The 24,050-nt window shown below is 49.7% G+C and overlaps 1 protein-coding gene across 2 annotated transcripts; it reads left to right on the forward strand.

Annotated features, from left to right (window-relative positions):
• Positions 1 to 246: 246 nt before the first annotated feature.
• THAP4 (THAP domain containing 4) lies at positions 247 to 20,317 on the forward strand. 2 transcript variants are annotated; one of them, XM_062499419.1, is made up of 6 exons: positions 247 to 377; positions 1,266 to 2,422; positions 13,823 to 13,982; positions 15,436 to 15,545; positions 16,445 to 16,548; positions 20,066 to 20,317. In XM_062499419.1, exons 1-6 carry the CDS (start codon positions 301 to 303, stop codon positions 20,183 to 20,185), a joined length of 1,728 nt encoding a protein of 575 aa, XP_062355403.1. In that variant the 5' UTR covers positions 247 to 300; the 3' UTR covers positions 20,186 to 20,317. The 2 variants fall into 2 exon arrangements, with proteins under 2 accessions (XP_062355403.1, XP_062355404.1); XM_062499420.1 differs by having other exon boundaries at positions 327 to 377; positions 1,359 to 2,422.
• The last annotated feature ends 3,733 nt before the right edge of the window (positions 20,318 to 24,050 follow it).

Raw genomic sequence — 24,050 nt, forward strand, 5'->3', positions numbered from 1 at the left:
GACGGAGCGGCTGGCGGGAGGTGGAGACCCAGCTGCGCCCGCGAGGCAAGCGAGAGGTGCCGGGAGCGAGCTCCCCCTTTCCCCACCTGCCCTGCGCCGTACGGCTGCACCTCGGCCAAAATGGCGGCGGCCATGTGGCGGCCGCCATGTTGTTCCGTACAGAAACCCCTTCCCCAGCGGCGAGGGGCGCTGGGGTGACCCCGGCTCCGCCATCTTGCCGTACGGCGGCGCGGCGGGGCCGGGGCCGGGGCGGGGGCCGGGGCGGGCCCGGCCGGCCGAAGGCGGCGGCAGCGGTCGGAGATGGTGATCTGCTGCGCCGCCGCCAACTGCTCCAACCGGCAGGGCAAGGCGCGCTGCGGCGCCGTCTCCTTCCATAGGTAAGGGCGGCCCGCCTGGCCCGCCGCGAGTGCCGCGGACGGGCCACCCCCACCCCTGTCCCGATCCCCTATCCCGCTGCCCCCCGCCGGGCCCCCACGGCAGCGGCTGCCCTTTGTTTCCCTCAGGGGAAACCGGCTCGGGGCTCCCGGATCCTCCAGCCCCGGCCGGGCAGCGGAGCTCCCCTCGCCACGGGGCCTGGGCCCTGCCCGGCCTGTCCTCCTGAGCCTCCCCCGGTGTGTGCACCCGCGGCCCGTCCTGTACCTCATCCCTCGCTGGGGATGCGGCCGCCGCTGAGTCCCCGGGGTTAGTCCCTGTCTGGGAGTCCCATTGGAAACGGAACCTGGTTCCCCTGCTCAGGGGCTTTCTTCCGCTCCAGGTATTTCTACACCTAATTAAATGTTATTAAACACACCCGGTGTAAGCAGCACCCGGGTCACGGAGGCAGCGCTGGACAGCGTTTCGGCTGAGCTGGGTGTTTTGGCGGTGGTCGCATCCCCCTTCCTTGTGGATAGGCTGTTCCTCGTGGGGTTGGTGAGCAGAATAATGGATCGATTGCTGATGAAAATGGAAACAACACCTTTTAGTCCTGCGCTTTTTGTGAAGTGGAGCTGTTGACGCAGCGAATGACTATCAAATATTTCAGCCTAAAGTGAAATAATTCTTAAATGAGTGTAATTTCATTCGTAAATGAGTGTAACTTACCAAAACACATCTTTCCCCACAATCTCCTAAACCTAGCTCTCGCCTTGGACTCGGTCATCTTAAAGGTCTTTTCCAGCCTCAACAGCTCTATCATTCTGTGGTTCTGAAATTCTTCAAGTACCGACCCTTCTGATTTCCAAAATGTAGCTTATTTTTCAGTGAGTTTTGTCTGTTCCTTTTTTTAGATTCCCTCTGAAGGATTCAAAGCGCTTGATTCAGTGGCTGAAAGCTGTTCAGAGAGACAACTGGACTCCCACCAAGTATTCCTTTCTTTGCAGTGAGCACTTCACCAAAGACAGTTTTTTCAAGCGTCTGGAAGACCGGCATCGGTCGCTGAAGCCCACCGCTGTCCCTACCATCTTCCAGCTTGTGGAGAAGAAACACAACAAGCTGGATTATGTCAGGAGCCGAAGGAAAATAGCCAGGAAGGTGCCGGTGCGGGATGGGGAGGCCCTGCGGGAAGGAGGCGGTGAGGTAGCGCAGAAGGCCTCGTCTTCTGGCCAGGACTTCATGGTGACGCAAGGGACGAAAGAGATGGAGGAGGCCACTCTGCAAGAGGAAATAGGATCAGTGTCCAAGGAGGAAGAGGATCTCCACAGCCAGCTGGATGGCCCTCGGAGAAGGACGTTAGGGGATCATTTGGGTGCGAAGCCTGGAGTGCAGAAAAAGCCTGAGAGGTCTCCTGTGGAGGACTGTGCCAGGGGCAGCTGTGCGGGAAGCTGGGGGGCAGACCGGAGCGGCGTGTCGGTGGACGACTTCACCCCTCCTGCCTCTGGTGCTTGCAAGTTCATCGGCTCGCTCCACTCGTACAGCTTTTCCTCCAAGCATGCCAGGGAGAGGCCGACTCTCCCCAAAGAGCAGCTAGAAAGGAAAAGGCCAAAGAGAGACGTGGAGCCGAGCTGCAGCAGTCACCTCTTGGGACACGACAAGGCCGTCGCAGAAGTGTCCCCGACGTCATCCCTCACCGCGACCCCCCAGAAACCCTCGCAGGGTCTGTCGGCGTCCCCGGCTGACCTGACCCCCCGGCCCGCCACCGAGGCCGTGGTGGGGCGGAAGGGGGACACGGACGCCAACCCCATGTCCATCAACGAGGTGATCATGTCGGCCTCGGGGGCCTGCAAGCTCATCGACTCCCTGCACTCGTACTGCTTCTCCTCCAGGCAGAGCAAGAGCCAGGTGTGCTGCTTGCGGGAGCAGGTGGAGAAGAAGAACGGAGAGCTGAAACTTCTGAGGCAGAGGATCAGCCGCTCTGACAGCCAAGTCAGGAAGCTGAAGGAGAAGCTGGATGAGATGAAGCGCAACAGTTTCCCTTACTTGAACAGCTTGATATCCCAGGACTGTGGTCAGTATTCTCCGGGGTGCTGCACTCTGAGGTGGAATTCCCTGTTTTCTCAGGGGCTGTTTAAGCTGTAGGCTGTAAAGTTGTGATGGGGAAAAGGTATTGTCTTGGTTTGGAAGACAGGTGTCTGCTGAGGAAGGCAAGAGCAATTATTACAATTTTGAAATTAAGAAGTTCTCAGGCAAAAATATGGGAATAGGAATAACAGTTCCTTACCAGGAAAATTAAAATACAGTAATACAAAACAACAGAGCGCTGACAGAGTCAGAATCCAAGCTGACACCCCATCAGTCAGTCAGGGTGTTGGCAGCAATCCCATTGAATGGTGGCTGTACTCCTGCAGTGACAGATGTGGTTCTGTTGGAGCAGTGCTCCTGGAGAAGGTGCAGTTTTCCTCTGAAGGTCCAGTGATGATGTACAAGGGTCTGGTTTTCCTCTGGAACCCAGTGGAAAAAGGCTGCCCTGATGCTCCGAATCTCAGATTTTATCTAGGTAGGAAATGCTTGGCTCTTCCCCCTGGGTGGAGCATCTCCCAGTGGGATGTTGGAATTTTATCAGCCATGCAATGGGACTCAGTGGCCCATTAACAGGAGATCTCTTCCTGGAGGAAGGGTGGGTTGTGGAAAAGATGGTGATAGAATGCACACCACTGGTTACATCCTGCTTTGCAAGCCAAGACAGGTATGGGTAAGGGTTGGAGAAGTAGAGCTTGTGTAAGACCGATGGATGCAGATTTCAGTGGGCACACAAGTTAATTCTTATATCCCTAACCTTTCCAAGATAAGGAATGGGAATTTAGGTTGTGGTGTTGCAAGCGACTCTTTTGATGAATTTATTTTCTTTCTGGATTATTTTAACTTGTTTGTGACTCAGTGGCTCTAGTTAGGATTTTCCTTCTTCCTTTGGAGAGTGCCTGTGATCTTTTTTCTGGTGTGTTAATGAGTTGTCCTAGCAGCAGGTATCTGGGAAAGCTGTTACTGTCTTCAGTGGAATAAGAAATAGTTTTGATATTGGATTTCATATTCTGCACACAGTACTCAGGATACAGGAAATATAAGCAAGGTGGGAGGTATCAAATATGACAATGTCATGATGCACATTGAGGTCACCATTTGTGAGCAAATGTCTGTGTTTGCTTTGATCCTTTCTTTCCTTGGAAGGCAGAAGAAATTGGGTTAGGGTATTTAGTATCAGTATTCTGGTAAGCAGTGTGATTTTTCTCATTTTTCCCAAGATTAGTGTTTTTATATCTATGTATGTCTTTGAGAAGTGAAAATGTTATGTTCTTATAGAAGATATTCTTAATATATGAGCTACATGCTCTATTTTATAAGGGAAAATGTAATTTTTCATAATGAATTGACCAATTCATTACCCATTCTGCCATCTTTTATCAACAAAACTGGAGATCAGCATGTGAAAATGAACCATTTCAGCAATTGTAGCTTGGCATGATGGGAAGTTTATAAGGAACCCTTTGGCTGGGAACTTTTTTAAAGGGTTTGTTTGTGGCTGTTTTTTTTTTTTAGCTTTATCTTGGTGCTCTTCTCTTTTGGACTCTCTTTTGTGTGTTCATAGTAATAGTTTATGGCAGTGAAAATAGCTGATGAAATGCAGCCAGATGCTACCAGTCAGAGTCTGGTTCATGCCCAGACACTGAGCTTTACTGTAATACAAAGCTAGGTTAAGAAAGGCTTTTCATATTCATAAAAATAGAGTCAGGTAACACATTAGGTTAATAATAGTCTTTATTAGTAGCCATGTCTCAGTTGTCCCAGCTCATCTGATGTGTGGTTGAAGTGGTTTAGCTGTGAACCTGAGCCTGCATATTTTTTTCTGCTAAAGGCACTTCTTTGGGTATAAGTACCTGACTGGACTGACCGTGCAGGTTCTTACTTGTCTGCATCACTTATGTTCAGCTGTTCCACAAAATCCCGAGCACAAAAAATGAACTTTAGGCCCACACCCACTCAGCAGAACTTCATTTCGGAGCTAGTTCTCACATACTTTCCTCTGATGAGACAAATAAATTTCTGCTGGCTGTATCCAAGCTGCAGCAGGCTGGGAAGAGCAGGTTTCTGCAGGAGTGCTGCACAGCACTGCCTGCTAGCCGTGCTTGAGGCCAGGTGACTCAGGCTGGGCAAGTGGCTCCCACCTCTAACTGTAAGGATGTGCTGGAGTGGTGTTTCCCAACCTGTCTTACCAGGGGGATTGACTGGTTTAGGAGAAGCTCCAGGATGTCTCCAGCACAGCACAGCTGCCATGGTGGCCTTTTCCATCTGAACTTTGAATTTAGGTGTTTGTTTGGTAGGAGAGTATTTCCTTCTGTTTCATTGGTCCATGGACCAATGGCTGAGGAATGCTGTTGGTGGATAAGCATAGTTGGGCATGGTGTAGCAGGCAGGAGAAGGTTAGATGTGGCTTCTGGAGGGTGACAGGATGCACTGGGAGAAATGAGGGAGAGCCAGTAAGCAACCAGGGATGTGTCCTGGGGAAGGCATGGCTGTTCTAACAACACTGTCCTCTGCTACCCAAGTGCTGTCTGACCATCTTGTTGTGCATGAAGGTCTCACAGCTCTGCTCCATCAGCTGTGCTCGCTCATCCCAGCAGCTCCTTCCACAGCATCACCTCCACTTACTGTGCCCCAGTTTGGTCTGGTTGTAAAACTACATCTCCCAGCAGGCAGCAGGATCAGTGTCTTACCCAAAAATGAGCTCACTTCCCTTATAGCCATCTTGGCACCCTGCGCAAAGCACTTTCTGGGGGGGGGGAGGGGGCTCCAGGTAGAGCAAATATCAAAATTTCTGCGAGTATGGCTGGGTGTGGAGCAAACACAGGTAGGACTCTATGGGGTTTGAATTTCTGTGTTTATCAGAGAGGTTAAACTCTTGGAATTCAGCTTCTTGGGCGTATGAGGAGCCTCTTCCATGCTGCGTTGTTGTTTTCATGAAGGTCATGTTAAAGGCAGGAGAGTTTGCAAAATGAGTTCATGTGGAAAATGGTTAGAACTGTGCTAGGAATCTGTGGAAAATCTGGCTTGGATTTGTCTTTGAATATTTACGCAAAGCTGGTGTAGAAATGGGGTCATTTGCACTGCTTTTTGCATGCAAATGAGACATAGTTGGTGAACTTTGGGGCAAGCAGAAGGATGGAGCACTTTTATTTCGTGGTTTGCTGCTGAGGTGGAGTCCTGAGGCCTGGTCTGTGGCGTTGCCACCCATCATGGTGGCAACAGATTTCAGTCATGTTGAAGAAAACAAATAGCAAAATCCCATTCCTCACTGGCAGTGAGAAGTGGAGTTGTGCATGGTTAAAGGTGCTGTGCCTTCACCTGTCTGAGAAGGACTGGACCAGCAATGGGGCTGATGTCCAGTTCAGCTTGAAAATGAATTGTGTCTAATGGGTCACAGAGATGTGCTGTCAGGAAAATTGCCTCCACCAGGGCAGGCACTGCTAGCCTGGCAGTTGCATGTTAACTTGGAGCTAGATTTTGGAAGAAAACTGCTTTTATTCTGAGACAGCAGGTGCTGCTTGTGATTTTTTTTTTTTTTTTGTGCCCTATCTGGGATGGGAACAGCCAGGGTAGAAAACTGGTCCTTAGGGTGGGCATTGCAGAGAACAAGGGAGCTATAAAGTAAAGTGAGTGTGAGATAAGGAACAGGAATGTGTGTGCATATGCCAAGAGTGGGGCTGAATCCATGGCAGAAGCTATCTTGACAGAGGGTGGGTACGACTTCACTGTGGCCTGACCACTTGGGTGGGAGTTGAATTGTTTTGTGCTCAGCTTGGGAGCAAGCAGTGTGCAGGTACACCAGCTCTGGGACTTGGCTGAGGAAGGTGGCTCTTTGACCTCCCCCTTGGAGAGAAAGGCAGTTGGAAAAGAGGAAATTACTTTTTGCACTGCTGTTGGGCTTTTTTATTTTCAGTGGGATGCTCTTGTTCTTTCCAGGTTTGTTTTTTTTGGGGTTTTTTTGGAGGTTTTTTGTTGTTTTGTTTTTTTTTTTTTTTTGCCTAATAGTCTATAGAGTTTGTGCATTAAGCATTAAATTTAGCAGCGAGTTGGCAATGACTCACAACAAAAGCCCAGCTTGCAGCTAGGAAGCAATGAAACAGCAAACTAAGGAAAACTCAAGAGAAAGGCTGAGCTCAGGTAGGGTGTTTGGTTTTTCATAATAGAGTATAATTTTAAAAATATTTTCTCTGTGTTTTGTAAAGCAGAACTCTGACAGTGGCTACAGGCACTGGAGCATTACCACCTTGGCACTTGGCTATGAAATTAATTATTTGGTCTATAGCATGAACATTTGTGAATTAACCACATTGCCAACTTTTGGAGCAGAGATGGGATGATCTGTTCTACAGCTGATCTGCTGACACCTGGTGAGATGCATCTGTCTTGGGGAAGAAAGAGTTCTAGCACAGGAGCTGGTAGGGCTTGTTGATAGGGCCTTAAACTAGCTGGGAAAGGGACAAAGCCAGGGTCACCAGTGATGGGCAATGGGCTGGAGTGCCTAACCTTGAGGAAAGGAGCACTAGTGGGATCCCTCAATCTGCTTCACCAGGTGTTGGCTACAATGTACCCCCCCCAGAAATGTCTCTGCATTAATACACCCAGCCTGAGGGACCAGTGAGCAGCTCAAAGCTTTGGCCCATACCCAGAGATCATCATTGGCATAAATGAAACCTGGTGGGAGTCTTTCCTGTGGCTGGAGTGCCCTGATGGATAGCTCCAGGCTCTTCAGGAGGGCTAGACAGGGCAGGAGAGGCAGAGGGAAGGCATGTATGTAGTAGAAGGGTTGGAGTGTCTGGAGCTCCCAATTGGCAGTGGCACAGTTGAGAGCCTTTGGATAATCAAGGGGCAAACAAATAATGCAGATTTCACTGTGGGAGTCTACTCTGGACCTCCCAGACAGGACGATGACACTGACAAATTATTCCTTGAGGAGCTGAGGGAGCAAGTCAGCTGCCCCAGGGGATTTCAACCTGACAGAAATTAACTGGAAGCATCACACAGCTGCTACAACCCGGGCCAGAAGGCTCCTAAAACATCTGCATGACAACGTTGTGGATCAGGTCCTCAGGGAAGGATGGTCTTGATCTCCTGCTTGTCATCAGAGAGGATCTCATGAGCAAAGTGACCACTGGGGCCAGCTTGGCCACAGCGACCACAGAGCCATTGAGTTTAAAATTTCTGGTGACAGGAGGAAAAGTGCCAGAAAAACCTCAGCTCTGGCTGTGAGGAGAGCAGACCTCAGGCTGCTTAGGGAAATAGTGAGTAAGGTCCCCTGGGAAATGTTTTTGCAGGTGCTGGGGTCCATCAGTGCTGGTCACCTTTAAACATCATCTCCTGAGGGCACAGGAACAGCAATTCCTAAATGTCAGAGGTCAAACAGGTGAGGCAGAAGGCTGACTTGGCTGACCAGGGATTTCTCTTGGAAATAAGATGGAAAAGGAAGGTGGGTGATGAGTGGAAGCAAGGTCAAGTGATGTGGGAAGAACACAGAGATGCTGCTCCCCACTGTTGGCAGGAAATTCATGCATGCAAAATTCATTGGAGTTGAAGCTGCCAGAACTGCGGAGAATAATAAAAATATTTTTTAAAAATATACAAATGGCAAAAAGTAGTTTAGAAATAACAGTACCCCCTTGCAGGATGAGGATGGTCACCTCACAAACAGGGACAAGGCAAAGGTGTTTAATGTTTTCTTTGTCTTCAAATGGATGATGGATCTCAGTGCTGTGAGCTGGAGAACCATGACTGTGAGAATGAGCAGCTCCCAGCTGACCTAGAAGTTGTGCAGGATCAGCTGCTCCAGCAGGATCCCTGCAAATCTGTGGAGCCTGATGGGATTAACCCAAGAATCCTCAGGGAGCTGCTGATGTCATTACAATGCCTCTCTCAATGATTGTTTTTTGAGCAGTCTTGGGAATCCACAGAGGTTGACTGGAAGCTGGTGTGTGTTGTTCTGATTTTTAAGGAGAGCTCCAGAGACAACATACCTGTCAGTCCAAATTCAGTGCCTGGTAAAATCATGGAAAAGGTTATTCTGGGAAGTATTAAAAAACACCTAGAGGACAGTGCAGACATCAGTCACAGCCAGCACAGCTTCCTGAGGAGAAAGTCCTGGTTGTCAAACCTGATTTCCTTCTGTGACAGGGTAACCTGCCTGGTTGATCCAGGAAAACTGGGAGGTAGAATCTTTATGGACTGCAGCAAAGCTTTTGATACTGTCTCTTACAGGATCCTTCTGGACAAAATGTCCATCCCCCAGCTGGATAACTGTGTTATGGGTGAAGAGCTGGCTCATGGGTAGGGCACAACAGGTGACAGTGACTGGGGTGACACCAGACTAGCACTGGTCACTGGTGGGATTCCACAGGTCTCCATCCTCAGCCCTATTGTCTTCAACATCCTCATTGACAACTTGGACACAGGACTTGAAGGAATACTAAGTGAGTTCCCAGCCATCACCAAGCTGGGAGGAGCTGTCACCTCCCTCAAGGGCAGGGAGACCTTGACAAATCAGAGATGGTCACCAGCTGCATGGGGTTTCAAAAGGGCAAGTGCTGGATTCTGCACCTAGGACAGGACAGCCCTGGCTATGTGTATGGACTGGCTTAGGGTTAGGGCTGGAGACCAGCTGTGGGAAGGGACCTGGGTGTCTTGGTCCATGGCAAGTTAAATATGAGTAACCAGTGTCCTGGCAGCCAGGAGGGACATCCCTGGTCCTGGAGGGATCAGGCCCAGCATTACTAGGTGGGCCAGGGAGGGGATTGGCCTGCTCTGCTCTGTGCTGGGGCAGCCTCACCTCAAGGCCTGGGGACAGGTTGGGGCACCACAGTATAAAACAGACATTAAGATATTGGAGAGTGTCCAGAGGATGCCATGAAGATGGGAAGGGGTCTGGAAAGGCCTTATGAGGAGCGCTGAGGGCACTTGGTTCGTTCATGGTGGAGAGGAGGAGGCTGAGGTCAGACCTTACTAGTGCTTTTAACATCCTCTCACAGGGAAGTGGAGGGGCAGGTATTGATCTCTTCACTCTCCTGGCCAGGGACAGGGCTCAAGGAAATGGCTTGAAGCTGAGCTGGGGAGGTTTAGGTCAGATCTCAGGAAAAGGTTTCTCACCCAGAGGATGGCTGGGCATTGGAACAGCTCCCCAAGGAAGTGGTCACAGCACCAAGCCTGCCTGAGTTCAAGAAGTGTTCAGACAATGCTCTCCAGCACATGGTGTCATTCTTGGGGTATCTGGTGCAGGTCCAGGAGTTGGACCTGATCTTGACAGGTTCCTTCTAAATCAAGGATATTCTGTGATGGAGCTGGAGCTCATCAGTGTCGTGAATGTTTTACTGGTTTGCTGGGGAGAGCATCAGCAAAATGCCTGAAGGGGTGCAGCTCTCAGGGCAGAGCAGCAGAGTATAAAGCCACCTTCTGTACTTAAATAGGGACAGAATATGCTGAGTGAGCCTGCTCCTTAATTACCAAAACCTTAATGATGATGGTGAAGATTTAAACCCAGTGAGCAACTGTGCTGAAGGAAGAACTTCTGGGAACTGCCCAGTGCAGTGCAGACCTCATGCTTGGAAGACTGAGGGATTTGGCTTGGGAATTTGTTTTGGGGTTTTTTGGTGGGCTTGTTGTTGTTTGTATGTTTGTTTTTTTTTTTCTCAAGTTTTCTGCAGGAGCAGAAACCTATTGAGCTATTCCCCAGCTCAAGCAAATAGGTTAGCTGCCTTGTTAGCAACCAGCTGGCCACTCACTGTGGCTTTACTGATAAAGCTGTGTAGGGATTCCTGCCAGTGTAGTTTTCTGTGCCAGAAAGCTACACTGTCCCACTTGAGAGTCACACTGTATAGACATGGCCTGGGGCGGGGCTGTCCAGCTGCTCTGTCTGCTTTGTCTCAAGGCAGGGTGAACTCAGTATCTCCTGTTGCAAAGCCTGGGCAGCCAGTTCCAGGCTGACTGTATTGCAGGGTGGGATTTGACTTGAAAACTCTCCAGGAGTGGAAAACATGTAGGAGCAGTCATATCTGTGAGTTTGAAGGGATGCAGCAGGGTCAGGTGGTACAGTGGAAATGACCTGTGTGCTCAGTGGCCTGAGTGGCTTCCTGAAGGAAAGCAGTGAAGGTGATCAGGTTGCTTTTGGTGTGTGGTTTTGTCTCCCAGACTGTTAAAACTCATGAGTGTCATGGCTGATTTCAGTGAGATTTTGTAGAACCACAGGAAGGTTTGGGTTGAAGGGACCTTAAAGCTCATCTTGTTCCAACCCCCTGCCATGGGCAGGGACACCTTCCACTACACCAGGTTGTAGAGGAATGGGGTCTTGGGGATTCTGGATCCCTAATGGCTTCCAAAAAGTGTAGGAGAAGGTCCAGCAATGTCCTTGTTAAGAAAGAGGATTTACCTACTACCCTCTTAGTAGGTGAAAGAGAAACTGCATATGAATGCAGCATCAAGAGGACCCCCTCCGAGTGTGAAGCTTTAAGTGTGCAAAACGGTGACCAGGGTCTCTTGTGCTGCAAATTCTCAGATGTTGTTTGGATTCTTGATATCATCATACACTTGCCTTTTAAGCCACATTAGTGGAGTTTTTGTAAAAATGATGTGCCAGAAGTTTAGTCCTTTAAAAAGGAGTGTATGGGCTCCTTCATCAGTGCCAGAAGAGTTTCTCTTGACAGTGACTGTATCTATAAACCTGAAATTTGAAACAAAGCTGAAATTTGAAACAAAGCAGCTCAGCAAAGAACTTCTTGTTGCTACAACAGTCTTGCATTTACCTGCCCCAACTGTAACATAAAAAAAGCAAATTACTTTTCAAATGGCTGGTTTTTTGGGGATGGATTCAATCAGACTCTCTCCTGTTTGCCTCCTCTCTTGCTTTTCCATTCTCCCAGCCCAGCCTTCCAGCCGGGAAGGAAAAAAGTCTTAATTCACCAGTCAGAGACCAAAACTGAAGGTAAGAAGAGCACTTCATGGGATGAGATCAGAATGTCTGTACTTAACCTGCACTTCATGGAGTCCCTGGTCCTTATTTCCTTCTGCTGTTCTTGACTTTTCCAAGCCATGCAAGAGCTAAAGAACTCTTCAGCTTTGCTGCCATATAAGTAGTTTAGAAAAGTAATAATGATCACTTGGCCGTGTTGTTTGCCCAAGTGCACAGACATCAGTTACATTACATCTTCACTTTTCAGCTGGCTGGAATTCCAGCTCTTTGGAAGTGAGACCAGCTCACCAGGTCAGGAACCTCCAGCCAGGCTGGATGCTGCACAGCAATGCAGTGGGGTCAAGCTGGGGCTGCTGGAAATGATCTCTTGGCTTCTCTTGGTTTATAATCAAGTCTAAAGAGTGGAAATGGCTAAAGCCATTTCTTTCATCTGTTGTTTTGATGTTTTTCCTGAAATGCAAGCTGAAGAAAAGGAAGTGGCCTGTGAAAGCACTGTGGTGACAGAAACTGTCCTGTTCCTGGGATGCTGACCCAGGAGAGGGCAGCAGCAGCCCAGGCTGTGGGCTCCTGCAGCTTTTCCTAAGCTTTGCTTTTCACTTCCATCGGGGGAGATGAGCCTGCAAAAAGCTTGGAAAGAAATGCAGCAGAGAGTGAAAGGCAAACATCAGCTGGAGGGAGGAGTAGTACACTTCTTACCCACAGAACTGTGTGCTATCCTCATGGAGTTGGAAAGGTTGAGTACAAGGAATTACTGTCCACTACACACTGCTGTACAGATTGTGGGAACCCCTTTCCATGTCCTGGGCAAGCTCCTGGGGACTGCACAGTCTGACAGGATGTTCTACAGAACCTGGATCTGATGCTGTGGACCTTTATCACCAATTTCCTAGTGAACTCTCGTGTTGCTTCCCTTGCAAAATACTTCAGGATAAAGCAAAGCAAGTAGCAGCACTTTGCTGACATGGACTGGCTTTTAAACCCTGCTGTCTGTGGGGGAACGAGTACCACAAGTGGTTTCTTATCCAGGAAATCTTCTCTTCCTTCTCCTTTGGCATTTCAGGTGTGGACTGTCCTTCCTCCTTGCTCAGTCTTTTAGCCTGACATTTCATAAAGAGCACAGCGAAACTCAGACTGGTCTCAAATTTTGGCCACAGCCTTATTCATTTAATTTGTGATTTCTCCCTGCAGTTGAATTTGTGCCTTTTAGAACAGACAGACAGGCAGCTTGTTCTTGTATTCCTGATTTCACTAGGTGTGGAAAACACCTCCCTGGAACGCCCACCTTGCCAGTATGAAATATTTATCCCATGAGGGGGAGGAGGACGTGCTTTGAGCTTACTTCAGTCCTGTTTGTCTGCATAACAGACTACTGAGAGTAGCAGGCACCCCATTTGTGCGGGAATCCAATTTTCCCAACATCCCATAGGGGATGTTTTGCTTTCCGTACTTACACCTTAGTAATGGATCTGCTCTGCTCTTCACGTGGCTTTAAATTATGTCTCCATTTTCTTGTTGTATTTTTTTTCAGGTCACAACCTCTGAAAGTAAAATGCAAAACTGTTTATCAAAACTCTCTTGAAGCATCAAGCCTGAGTTTAGGGAGCATTTGGACAATGCTCTCAGGCACATGGTGTAACTCTTTGGGATGGTCCTGCACAGGGCCAGGAGTTGGATTTGATGATCCCTGTGGGTTCCTTCCAGCTCAGCTTATTCTGTGGTTCTGTAAAATGATTTATAAAAGAAGTTTTAACTTTGTGAAACAGCTCTTGGTTGCTTTTTCATAAGTGCAGTGACAAGGGGAAGTATTTTTCTCTTCCATTTATTCTTTACCTGACAGGCACCCAACTCTTTTTAAAATGTTTGTCTTAGTCCAGAGCCTTAGTAGAACAGCTTCTGAATGATCCTTGGTTGTCTCTTTGTACAAGTTCAGGCCATTGTTAACCTCTTAAAAAAACATGATAGCCAAACTTTGATCTTGAATATGTAGACAGCCTGATTTTCTTTAAAAATGAGGGCTCATTCCCTTGGCCTCTGAAACAAACAGGAACAGTATGTACTCAATGCTTGAGAAGGATTAGCCCAGAGCATTAGAGGTTTCATTATCATTTAATGATTGTTCTTTATGCTGAGGTTTCAATCATCTTCTTCCCTGCATGTAGATGGGAGGGGGCTTTTCTTTCAAATCCAGCTACAGAGAGGAGTCAGAAAGGGGCCACCTGCAAGAGTGCTGTATGTTTGGCTAAGAGCTTGTTTGGAAACAGCCCCACTTTCCATGACAATTCATTGTTCCCCATCTCCCACCTTGGAGCTGGCACTGCTGTGAAGAAAAGCATTGCTTTGGTGTTGAGCCATTTCTGAGATGTTTTGTGTTCGCCTCCAACCAGCTGGAGGCAGCTCACAGCAATCTGCAGAGCACAGATCCCTGAGTTTTCTTTCTTCCTTCTTTCTTTTGCTCCACAGAGACTCCCCAGCTGAACCCTGTGATGGAACCCCTGTCCTGGATGCTGGGCACCTGGCTCTCAGACCCACCAGGAGATGGCACCTTCCCTACAATGAAGCCCTTCCAGTACCTGGAGGAAGTGCACATCTCTCACGTGGGGCAGCCCATGCTCAACTTCTCGTAAGTCAAGGGGTCTCTCTGTGTTGGCAGCAGCTGTTGGACTGGAGCAGGCATGGCTCTATCCAGGGTGATTTGTTAGCTGGGTTTATTTTCCAGTGGCAAAGTACACAAATTTTCACCTACCAAACAAGATGATGTTGTGGTATGTGACTGCATGGTCTGACTTTCATTTTCCTTGACAACTTGTGATTAATTGGAATTCTCTGTGAAATTCCCACTTAGAATAAATGAAGGAGCTGTGGCATGGCTACCAAGTTTGTCTATTTTAAGCTGTGGTCCTCCGACTGTGAAAATCTGAGAAAAATTAGTGCTTATCAAACCATATGGGATAGGAGGCAGGTAACTTCACTACTTGCTTTGGCTGCAAGTGGTTTTTCTAAGAGAAATCAAAAGAAATCCGGTGTGGGGGGGAAGTGACAAGTTGGCTACTGCTCAGTACTGCTCCAGTGTTCCTTTGGGAGGGGTGAGTTGGAAAGTGTGTTGCTTTGAAAACCAAGAAAAGAAGAATTACAAGATGGAAGTGCTGTGTGAGAGATGCCCTGTGTTTCTGGAATGTGATGGAGCTGCCAGCTCAGCCTGTGACTACATTAGTCTGATTTCCAAAAGAAACAAAGCTCTGACAGCCTTGCTCTGACTGCACCTCCCTCCCCAGCTTGTGAACAGTTGCTTATTTGAGTAACTTTTATTTTTTTTTTCCCCTCCTTTGTGCCAAGGAGTTACACAGCTGTGAATTGCTGAGCTTTAGGAAGCACCAGGAAAACAGGTAGCAGTCTTGGAGGACAGATACCCTGTGCTTTCCTGGCTCCTGGAGTAGTGGCTCTTAAAAGACAGTCCCTGTATCCCTTAAATGCTCCAAGCACTGAAAGCTGCCTGATTTAAAGTTGTTTCTCCTTTGGTATAATCACTCATGTTATGGGTAACCAAACCTACAGTTCTAAAGGTCTCCTGAAGAATAAATAAGAGTCTGAGCTGAAATTTTTTATCTTTTTGAAGGGGGTGATGGGAGGAATATGTCTGCTCTGTTGCTTCCTACAGCAAGAAATATACAGAGAAAACAACTCTACCAGGTGTAAAAGCTGAATAAAGATGATACAGTAATTCTAGATACTTATTTGAGAAAAGGAAGTTTTTGAGACACATGTGGCTTCAGCATCTGTGAAACATCTGAGTTTCTGAGGGGTTTCTGAGCTAGTTCTTAGAAAGACCCAGGGGCTGAGGAAAATCTAAAGCTTGAACTTAAAGATTTAACTCCAGCTCTAAGAAATAGCTGTGCCTCTGTAAAGTAATAGTATTTTTTCAGGTTTACATCTCTTCAGCTGTGAAGCGTTGTCAGTCTTTTACTCTTCAAAGAGTACTGCAGGCACTCATGTAGTTAAATAAGAGGAAACCAGGCCAGAAAATATTTTTTTGAGTGCAAAACACATCAGCTTTTATGCTCTGGTTTTCCCCTCAGGTTCAACGCCTTCCACCCGGATACCAGGAAGCCCATGCACAGGGAATGTGGATTCATCCGCCTCAAACCTGACACTAACAAGGTGGCCTTCATCAGTGCCCAAAACACAGGTACACACCTGATACCCACACTGGGCAAAAGAAGAGCTCCTTACCCTGCTGGGCCATTTCATCACTTTTTCAGAAAGTTCTTGCGCCTCTCATAGTTTTATTTAATTCATTTTCCCTGTCAGAATTGCTGCTCTTTGGTGCTGGACACACAGTGGTTCCTAAACTAAGAAACCTCCCAGTGTGTGGATGTAGCATCTTGGTACTTCTTACCTTACAGGGACTGAATGAGACAGAACCACATCTCAGTTATTATAAGTGAAAGTGTTAAACCCCAGTTGATGCTTAAATTTGCATCTGAAATGACAGGTGCTGTAGGGAAGAGTGCCAGTTGTGTTGTGATACTCATCCCACATGGTGTGAATAAGCCTGGCTGGATTTTTGTGAGCAGCGTTCCATGTCTGAGGTTTTGTGGATCTGCAGTTCTCAACAGTGCTAGGGCAAATAAAACCATTCTTCACAGGGAGTGCTGGTCTCTTAAGTGGCCTAATAGAGCATGGAATGCTTTGGGTTGGAAGGAACCTTAAAGCCCATCTCATTCCACCTTTCCACCTCCCTGCCATGGTCAGGGACACCTTCCACTAGACCAGATTATTCCAAGCCATGTCCAACCTGACTGTGAACACTTCCAGGGATGGGGCAGCCACAGCTTCTCTGGGCAACCTGTGCCAGGCCCTCCCCCCCTCACAGGGTAGAATTTATTCCTAATATCTAACCTAAATTTCTACTCTTAGAGATTAAAAACTTTATCCTTGTCCTGTCCTTATGTGAATATGTAAAAAGTCCCTCTTCCTCTTTTTTATGAGCTCCCTTTTAAGTCCTGAAAGGCCAAAATAATAATTGTGACATGCTTTAATAACCTTTGTAGCCTAATAATGTTTTTTTCCCTTGTTTTTCTCTAGGTCTGGTGGAGGTGGAGGAAGGGGAGGTGAATGGACAAGAGCTGTCTATAGCTTCTCACTCCATAGCCAGGATCTCCTTTGCCAAGAAGCCCCATGTAGAGCAGGTGAGTGCACACAGAGTGAGCCATTCCCATAGCATTGCTAGTCCCAGAAGGAGTCTAGTTGAGAGGATATGTTATTTAGCATGTTTTAATTATAGAATGCCATCAGGAGTTCTTGGAAGTACTGCATTGGCATCTTGGCTTATTCTTTCTGTAAAAGCCTTCAGAAGAGATTTGGTACATTATGAGACCCAGAGGGATCATTGTAATAAAAACTGACAGGCTGGATCAGACCAGCTAACCCAGAATCCTGTCTCCAAAATGGCCACTAGCAGGTCCTTAGGGAAGGAAATAGGAAAGTCTTGGCTAAATACTCTTTTATGGCAGTGGGATTAGTCATTAATGCTGTTTTTCTGGATTGATAGCAGTATGAATGAGGATGTACATTTAAGGTATGGTCAGTACTGGGCCTCATGAGGATATTTCAGGAACACCTGCAGATCTTGCTCTCTTGCATTTCAGAGCATTCAGACCTTGCTCTGGGCTCTTTTCCCATCTGTGGCTGCAGGGTAGGGCTGGCACTTGCTCCACCTTTGGTTGGCTGCTTTTGGGGGTTTGACAATTTTTGGTTCTGTAGTGGGGGTTCTGTCGATACAGCTGGTAGGGGTACAGCCAGACGTGAGTACAGTGGCACTTCTGAAGTCACTGTGGCATCCTGAGGTCACCTCTGGAAATGACACTGTCACATCTGAAGCTGTCATGGCTGAGACAGCGAGGCTGAACAAGCTCTCACAGCCTGGCTTTTTGTGTGTTCTAAAACTGACCCTTAGACAACAGAGAGCACAAGTTTGTACAGATGTAGACAAAAATTTTATTTGCCTACACAGATAGTGTCCTAACTTTGGAAAGTCCCAACTCCCCTGCCTTTGGATGTGTGTTTTCAGTTGTTGGGTTTCCCCTTTCCCAGGAACAAGCTGTATTGCCTCATTCCTGTAGCAGAAGTAAAGCCGTTAGATACTGTGGATGTCAGCAGGGAAGCAGGACTCTTAATTGCAAGCATTTATATAAAAGGGACTGTTCTCTTTGAGTCACAGCCTGAACTGTGGGCTGATAGACTGGCAGAGGAGAGGGGGAAGCACAGAAAACCAGCAGATGTCTTCCTAGTTGAGGGCTCCAAGGCTGGCTTTGGCTGGAAGAAGGAAGCTCTGGCTGGAGGTCCATGCCCATCTGGCACCTGTGGGAAGCTCAGGCCCAGGGACTGGTCCTAGTGAGTATCTGGGAGGCCCTTGCTGGTGAAGGAAGGTGTGGAATGAGAGGGGTTGTCAGGAAACCAGGTCCCAGAGCCTTTTCTCCTTCACCAAGAACAGCTTAAATTGCCTGTGGAAACAAAGAGGCTGCAGGTTTGTGAGAAGGACATGTGTGCTGCTGCTGTAGTCGCTCATTTTGAGAGAACTTCACCATATTGTTGCATTCCTGGTGAAAAGTGATTCAGGGTGGCTGTGGCTCAGCTGAGCTGTCACTGAGGTAGGAATGCCCATTACTTGCACTAGGCTTTGTCATGAGCAGTTTAGGTTGCTTGAAGAATCACCTTTAAAGGTGTTATCAATGCAGATTTAATACAAATTTTTGAAAGCACAGCTTAACAAAATCTGATGGCAAGGTCCCCTCTGTTACTACTCATGGATGAGGAGTGGCAAGGACCTCCATTTTTATTGGATGCAGGCATAAATATAGTAACTGAAGATGAGGAAAAGGCAGAGTTTTTAACACCTTCTTTGCCTCAGTTTTCTGAGGCCATCCTCAGGACAACTGGCCTCCAGAGTGGATAGATAAGGACAAGGAACAGAAAAGTCCCTCTGTAATCCAGGAGGAAGCAGTCAGAGACCTGCTGAGCCACTCAGATGCTCGCAGGTGTATGGGAGCAGATGGAATCCATCCTAGGGGGATGAGGGAGCTGGTGGATGAGCTCTCCAAGCTGCTCTCCATCATTTATCATCAGTCCTGGCTTACCAGGGAGGTCCCAGAGGAGTGGGGGTGCCAATGTGACCCCATCCCCAAGAAGGGCTTGGAAGGAGGATCTGGGGAACTCCAGGCCTGTCAGCCTGACCTGGGTGCCTGGTGAGGTGATGGAACAGATCACCCTGAGTGCCATCACAGGGCACCTACAGGATAGCCAGGGGCTCAGACCCAGCCAGTGTGGGTTTAGGGAGGGGCAGGTCCTGCCTGACCAACCTGATCTCTTTTTACCACCTGGTGACCTGCCTGGTGGATGCAGGGAAGGCTGTGGATGTCTACCTGGACAGTAAATCCTGTGACACTGTGTCCTACAGCATCCTCCTGGAAAAACTGCAGCCCACAGCTTGGACAGGAGCACTGTTTGCTGGGTTAAGAACTGGCTGGATGGCCAGGCCCAGAGAGTGGTGGGGATGATGCTGCATCCAGCTGGTGGCCAGGCACCAGTGGTGTCCCCCAGGGGTCTGTGCTGGGGCCAGTTCTCTTCAATATCTTCTTTGATGATCTGTTGGAGGGGATTGAGTGACACAAGCTGGGAGTGAGTGTCAGTCTGTTGGAGGGTATTAGGGCTCTGCAGAGACAGACAGGACAGATGGGATGAGTCCAACAACATGAGGTTAATAAGTCCAAGTGCCTCGTCCTACACTTCAGGCACAACAACCCCCTGCAGCACTTCAGGCTGGGGACAGAGTGACTGGAGGACAGTGCCCAGGCAGAAAAAGACCTGGGGGTACTGGTTAGCAGCAGCTGAACACAAACCAGCAGTGTGCCCTGGTGTATCAGGAACAGTGTGGCCAGCAGGAGCAGGGAGGTCATTCTTCCCCTCTGCTTGGCACTGGTGAGGCCACTCTTCAAGTGCTGTGTCCAGTACTGGGCCCTGCAGTTGAGGAAGGACACTGAGATCTGGACATTGTCCAGAGAAGGGCAACAAGGCTGGTGAGGGGCTTGAAACACAAGCCCTGTGAGGAACAACTGAGAGAGCTGGGGCTGATCAGCCTGGAGAAAAGACTTAGGGCAGACCTCATCACACTCTGCAACTCCCTGAAAGGAGGGTGTAGCCAGGTAAGGGTTGTTCTCCCAGGCAGCCAGTGACAGGACAAGAGGACACAGTCTTAAGCTGCACCAGGGGAAGCTTTGTCTGGACAAGAGGAAAAAATTATTCACAGGAAGCATGATTAGGCACTGGAATGGGCTGCCCAGGGAGGTGGTGGAGGTGGAGGTGTTTTTAAGAAAAACCTGAATGTGGCACTCGGTTTAGTTAATTAGATGGTATTAGGTCATAGGCTGGACTTCATGGTCAAAAAGGTCTTTTCCAACTTAATTCTGTGATTCTGTGAACCTGCCTTGTTCCATGGATAATGGGCTTGGAGCTGGTATTGTGGAGAGGGCTGCTTTCTTCAGGAGAGAAAACTTCTTGTTTATTTGCCTGCTGTACTGGGGATATCCTTCCTTGGTGGTGTATTGACAGCAGGCATGTGGATGGCAAAAGAAAGAAAGCACAGGTAAGGGATTCAGCTTGTGGACACATTACTTGATTTCCTTATTTCTTTTCCTACGCCCGGTTTAGATTACCAGAAAATTCAGGCTCAATTCCGACGGGAAACTCGAACAAACTGTCTCGATGGCAACCACTACGCAGCCCATGACTCAGCACTTGCACATTACCTACAAGAAGGTGACACCCTGACCCAAGGGCAAGGAGCAGGACATCATGCACCAAGAGCAGCAGCAGCTCAGGAGCATGGCATGGCAGACCCTGGAGCCAGCTGCCTGCGCTCATCCCCCTGGGCCCCAGAGCTGCCTGTCCTGTTGAGAATGTTACTCAGATGTTTCTGTAATGGTATATAAAAAAAAAATAAAAAGCTTTTATTTTTATGGCTGTGTCTTTGGTGTGACTGTAGGGTGGTGTGTGCTGCCCAGCAGTACTTGCAGTGGGGTTTAGTGCTGGCTGTTCATTAGTAGATGTCGAGTTGGAGATCCAACCTCCTGGACAACTTGGATAACTTTGGGGAAGCCACAGGTTCTGGAATGGATTTGCACTGCAGGGGAAGACCCTGAGAACTCCAGAGCCTGTCCAATGAAACTTGTCTTAAATATCAAGAGGGAGCACGTCCATCTTCCTCTGGGACACAGGAAACTGTCACAGGCCCTGATGCTGTGACAGCAGTGCTGTCCAGCAGTTTGAAGGGAATTGCTGCAGTGTGGGAGATCAGGGCAGACTTCAGTGCAGAATATCACAAGAATTTGGGGGACAACTGTGAGCCAACAACCAAGAGAAACTGCTAACAGTGGGGCTCAGTCTCAGCAATTTCCAACTCTGGAATCAGGATGCAGCCTTTGATCTTTGTGAGATGTCATGGAGCCCCTTCAGCAATGAGAGAGGCAAATGAGTTTCACCTCTGCTGGCCTACAGCAGAGACTTCAGCAGAGGCTTGGACCAGATGACTTCTGGAGGTCCCTGCCAGCCTCAGGCACTCTGGAAGGTGTAACAGTGGCACAGTCCCACCCCAGCAGGGACCACCTGGAAGGGAGCTGGGCGAACACTGAGGTGTGCAGCCCACTGCCAGGTGGGCTTTGTGCCACAGCATCTGCCTCTGTGCATGGGGGCGGTCCTGGCTGTGCCCGGTGATGTCACCACAGTTGTGATCAGTCACTTGCTGTGGGCAACTATAAACAGCAGCGTTGGGCAGTGCCCCAACACTCACACTGTGACCCACTAGCAGCTGAGGAGCCTCCGAGTGCTGCCACTGTGTGAGGAGCCTCTGAGTGCTGCCAGCATCTGAGGAGCCTGAGTGTTGTCAGTGTCTGGAGAGCCTGTGTGCTGCCAGCGTCTGAGGAGCCTCCGAGTCCTGACAGTGAGTGAGGGAGCTCTAAGTGCTGCCAGTGACCGAGGAGGAACCTCCGAGTCCTGACAGTGACAGAGGAGCTTCCGAGTGCTGCCAGTGACTGAGGAGCCTCTGAGTCCCTGGAGAGGTTGAGGAACCTCCGAGTGCCGCAAGTGGAAGCCGAGCCTTCGAATCCTTGCGGCAGCTGAGGGGACTCAAGCCCAGGAGCAGCAATGGCAGAGCTCAGGCAGGAGCCATCAGCGGCACGACCCGTCAGGGTCTGCTACATCTGCGTGGATTTCCTGCAGAGCCCCGCTGCCGTGGAGCCCTGCGGACACGTGTTCTGCCACGCCTGCATCCAGCCCCAGGCCGCCCCCGACACCGCTGCCAGCTGCCCGATCTGCCAAGGGCCCATCGGGGCCATCCGCCGGCTGCAGGGCCAGGACAACCCTGTCGTTGTGGCCCCACCTCGCCGCCGCCGCCGCCTCCATCCCTTCGTGGTGCGCTGGCGGCAGCGGCAGCAGCAGGAGCAGCAGGAGGATGCGGCTCCTGGAGGTCGCTGGCCCCGGACATTCTCCGATCGGGATAGGGCACCGAGCCCCCCCGTGCTCCACCAGCGTGCCCAGAGAGTGTTGGAGGAGCTGGACAGAAAGGGGCCAGGGCAGGAAGGTCCAGTGTGGCCACCGAGGCAGCGGGGGAGAAGAGCTGGCTCAGGGAACCACCTGCACCTCCTCCCCTTGATCCCGTTTGATGTGGAGCCTCCATGGCCCCTCTGAAATGAAAACCGGGATGCTGAGAAGGGCCTTGCTTGGTTCCTTCTGCCTGTTTGCACATTAATGTAGGACTGGGGGAGTGGAACCTGTGGGAGAGGGAAGGATGTGCCTGCAGGAACTTGGGGAGAGCATGGGATGAGGCTGAAGAACTGGTGGAGAGGGAGTAATGTAGATGTTAAAAATGGAAGAGAGGTGCCATTCCTGATCAGTCCAAAGCAGTCTTCTGTGCTGCTTTGCTTATTCCTGTGCGCATGAAGCCCAAAAAGAGAAGAGGAAAGGGAGAGCCTGGATCTCTCAGCAGATTCCTAAGGGGGCAGTGTCTGTTCGTCCTGAGGGCCACAGTGAGGATGGAGACTGAGATGGAGATGGGGACAGACCCTCTTCTCCTTGCCCCACAGCAGCTCTGCGATCCTGGGGAGGCTCTCTGGGCTGGAGGAGGCAGCCCTGGAAGCTGAAGGGCACTGCCTGTGGGAGAAGTGGCCCCAGCTGGGATAGACCAATTCAGGGGGTCTCCTGTGAAGAAGCCCAGAACCCTTACCCATTCTAGGTCATCACCAGGAGCTGTGTGGTGGCTGTGCATCCCAAAGGGTACCAGACCCTTGCTGCTGCCCTACTCCACCCCCTTCCATGACCCAGGTGGCTGCAGGACTCCTGGCATTGGAGCTGAGCTGCTGTCCACCCCACCCTTCCTTGTTTCCCAGGAATAGCTCCCAAACATTGGCATCAAGAGTGTTGGGGGCTGTGTCTGCCCCAGCCAGAGCAGCTGAGCACGGGGTGAGGCTTCTCAGGGCAACCACAGCCTCCCGGTGCCTTCTACCCTGGAGATGGATGGAAATCTGGATGGAGGTGTAGGTAGGAAAACCCTGGCAAGCTGAAGGTGGCTCTTTGGTACTTTGCAGCACCACCCCTGAGCAGCACTCTCCTGTTGGAGGCCCCAGGCTGTAGCAGGTCCCGTGGATGAGGCATCCTCCATGGGAACTGCTCAGAGACAGGGATGCAAATCCATCATTTGGGGCATAAAGGAAAGAGGCAGGAGGGATCACCTGCCCCTGGCAGACCAGGCACGTGTGCTCCCTTGCCAGGCATTGGGATGCCTGAGGAGAGGAGCATGGTCCATGTTCTGCAGCAAGGAACACGGGACAGCCTGCAGCACCCACAGCACTGCCAAGGCAGCACCACGGTGGCTCCTGGGAGGATCGAGCTCTGGCCAGAGAGAGGTCACGGTTTGGGAGAGACTTGCGAGTGAGAGGCTGATCCCCGTGGAGGCTCTGCAGCACTGGCAGGAGGTTTGCTGCGCTTTGGCAGGTAAAAGCATCCTGGATCACAAACATCACTCTGGCTCAATGTGACCTGGGGCATGGTGTGTGTGTGTGTGCAGGCACAGTCCCCCGAGCACAGCCAGTCCTCTGTCTGCCACTTCCATCCGCCCGCTGTTGCCAATGGATGTTAACTTGCTGGGAATTGCTCTCAGCCTTGCTGGTTTTTAGCTGGGCTTTTAGGAGAAGCAGTGGGAACCACCCCAGTGCTGGCTCCAGGCTAGTCCCACTGGACCACGGTGGTTTTGGCGTGTGCAAAAATGAAATAAAAGCCCGGGTCTCTGGGGAGGCAGCCAGCCGAGAGCAGATGAGCGCTCCCATTAATGTGTCATTAATGTGCAGCTCTGGCGTCGGCTCTTTTGGCAGTGCAGAGGTAATTACAACCCAACTGCAAAACGTTGCACATGGATTTATTTACTGCCTTATTAGCAGCATCTGTTCTCCCAGCAAAGTGGCTCAGCTGTTTGCTCTGGTTCAGGGAAACCAGTGGAACTCATAGCATGGATGGTCTGTGCTAACTCACCTGCTTGGGCTGGAAGGTGGGCTAAGGGAGGTGAGCACACCACTGTGGTTTCATTGTTGGTTTAGTGCCTCTCCCCAGCACCTGAGCTCAGGGTGAGGCTCGTAGAATTACAAGT

The sequence above is a fragment of the Cinclus cinclus genome, chromosome 10, assembly GCF_963662255.1.
Source record: "Cinclus cinclus chromosome 10, bCinCin1.1, whole genome shotgun sequence".
In the NCBI taxonomy this organism is placed as follows: domain Eukaryota; kingdom Metazoa; phylum Chordata; class Aves; order Passeriformes; family Cinclidae; genus Cinclus; species Cinclus cinclus.

Bases quoted from the DNA above. Each gene is read 5' to 3' on its own strand.
- THAP4 (XM_062499419.1), top strand. From the start codon at position 301: ATGGTGATCTGCTGCGCCGCCGCCAACTGCTCCAACCGGCAGGGCAAG. The intron at 15,546-16,444 runs GTACACACCTGA...GTTTTTCTCTAG, and splicing joins CATCAGTGCCCAAAACACAG to GTCTGGTGGAGGTGGAGGAA. The intron at 16,549-20,065 runs GTGAGTGCACAC...CGCCCGGTTTAG, and splicing joins AGAAGCCCCATGTAGAGCAG to ATTACCAGAAAATTCAGGCT.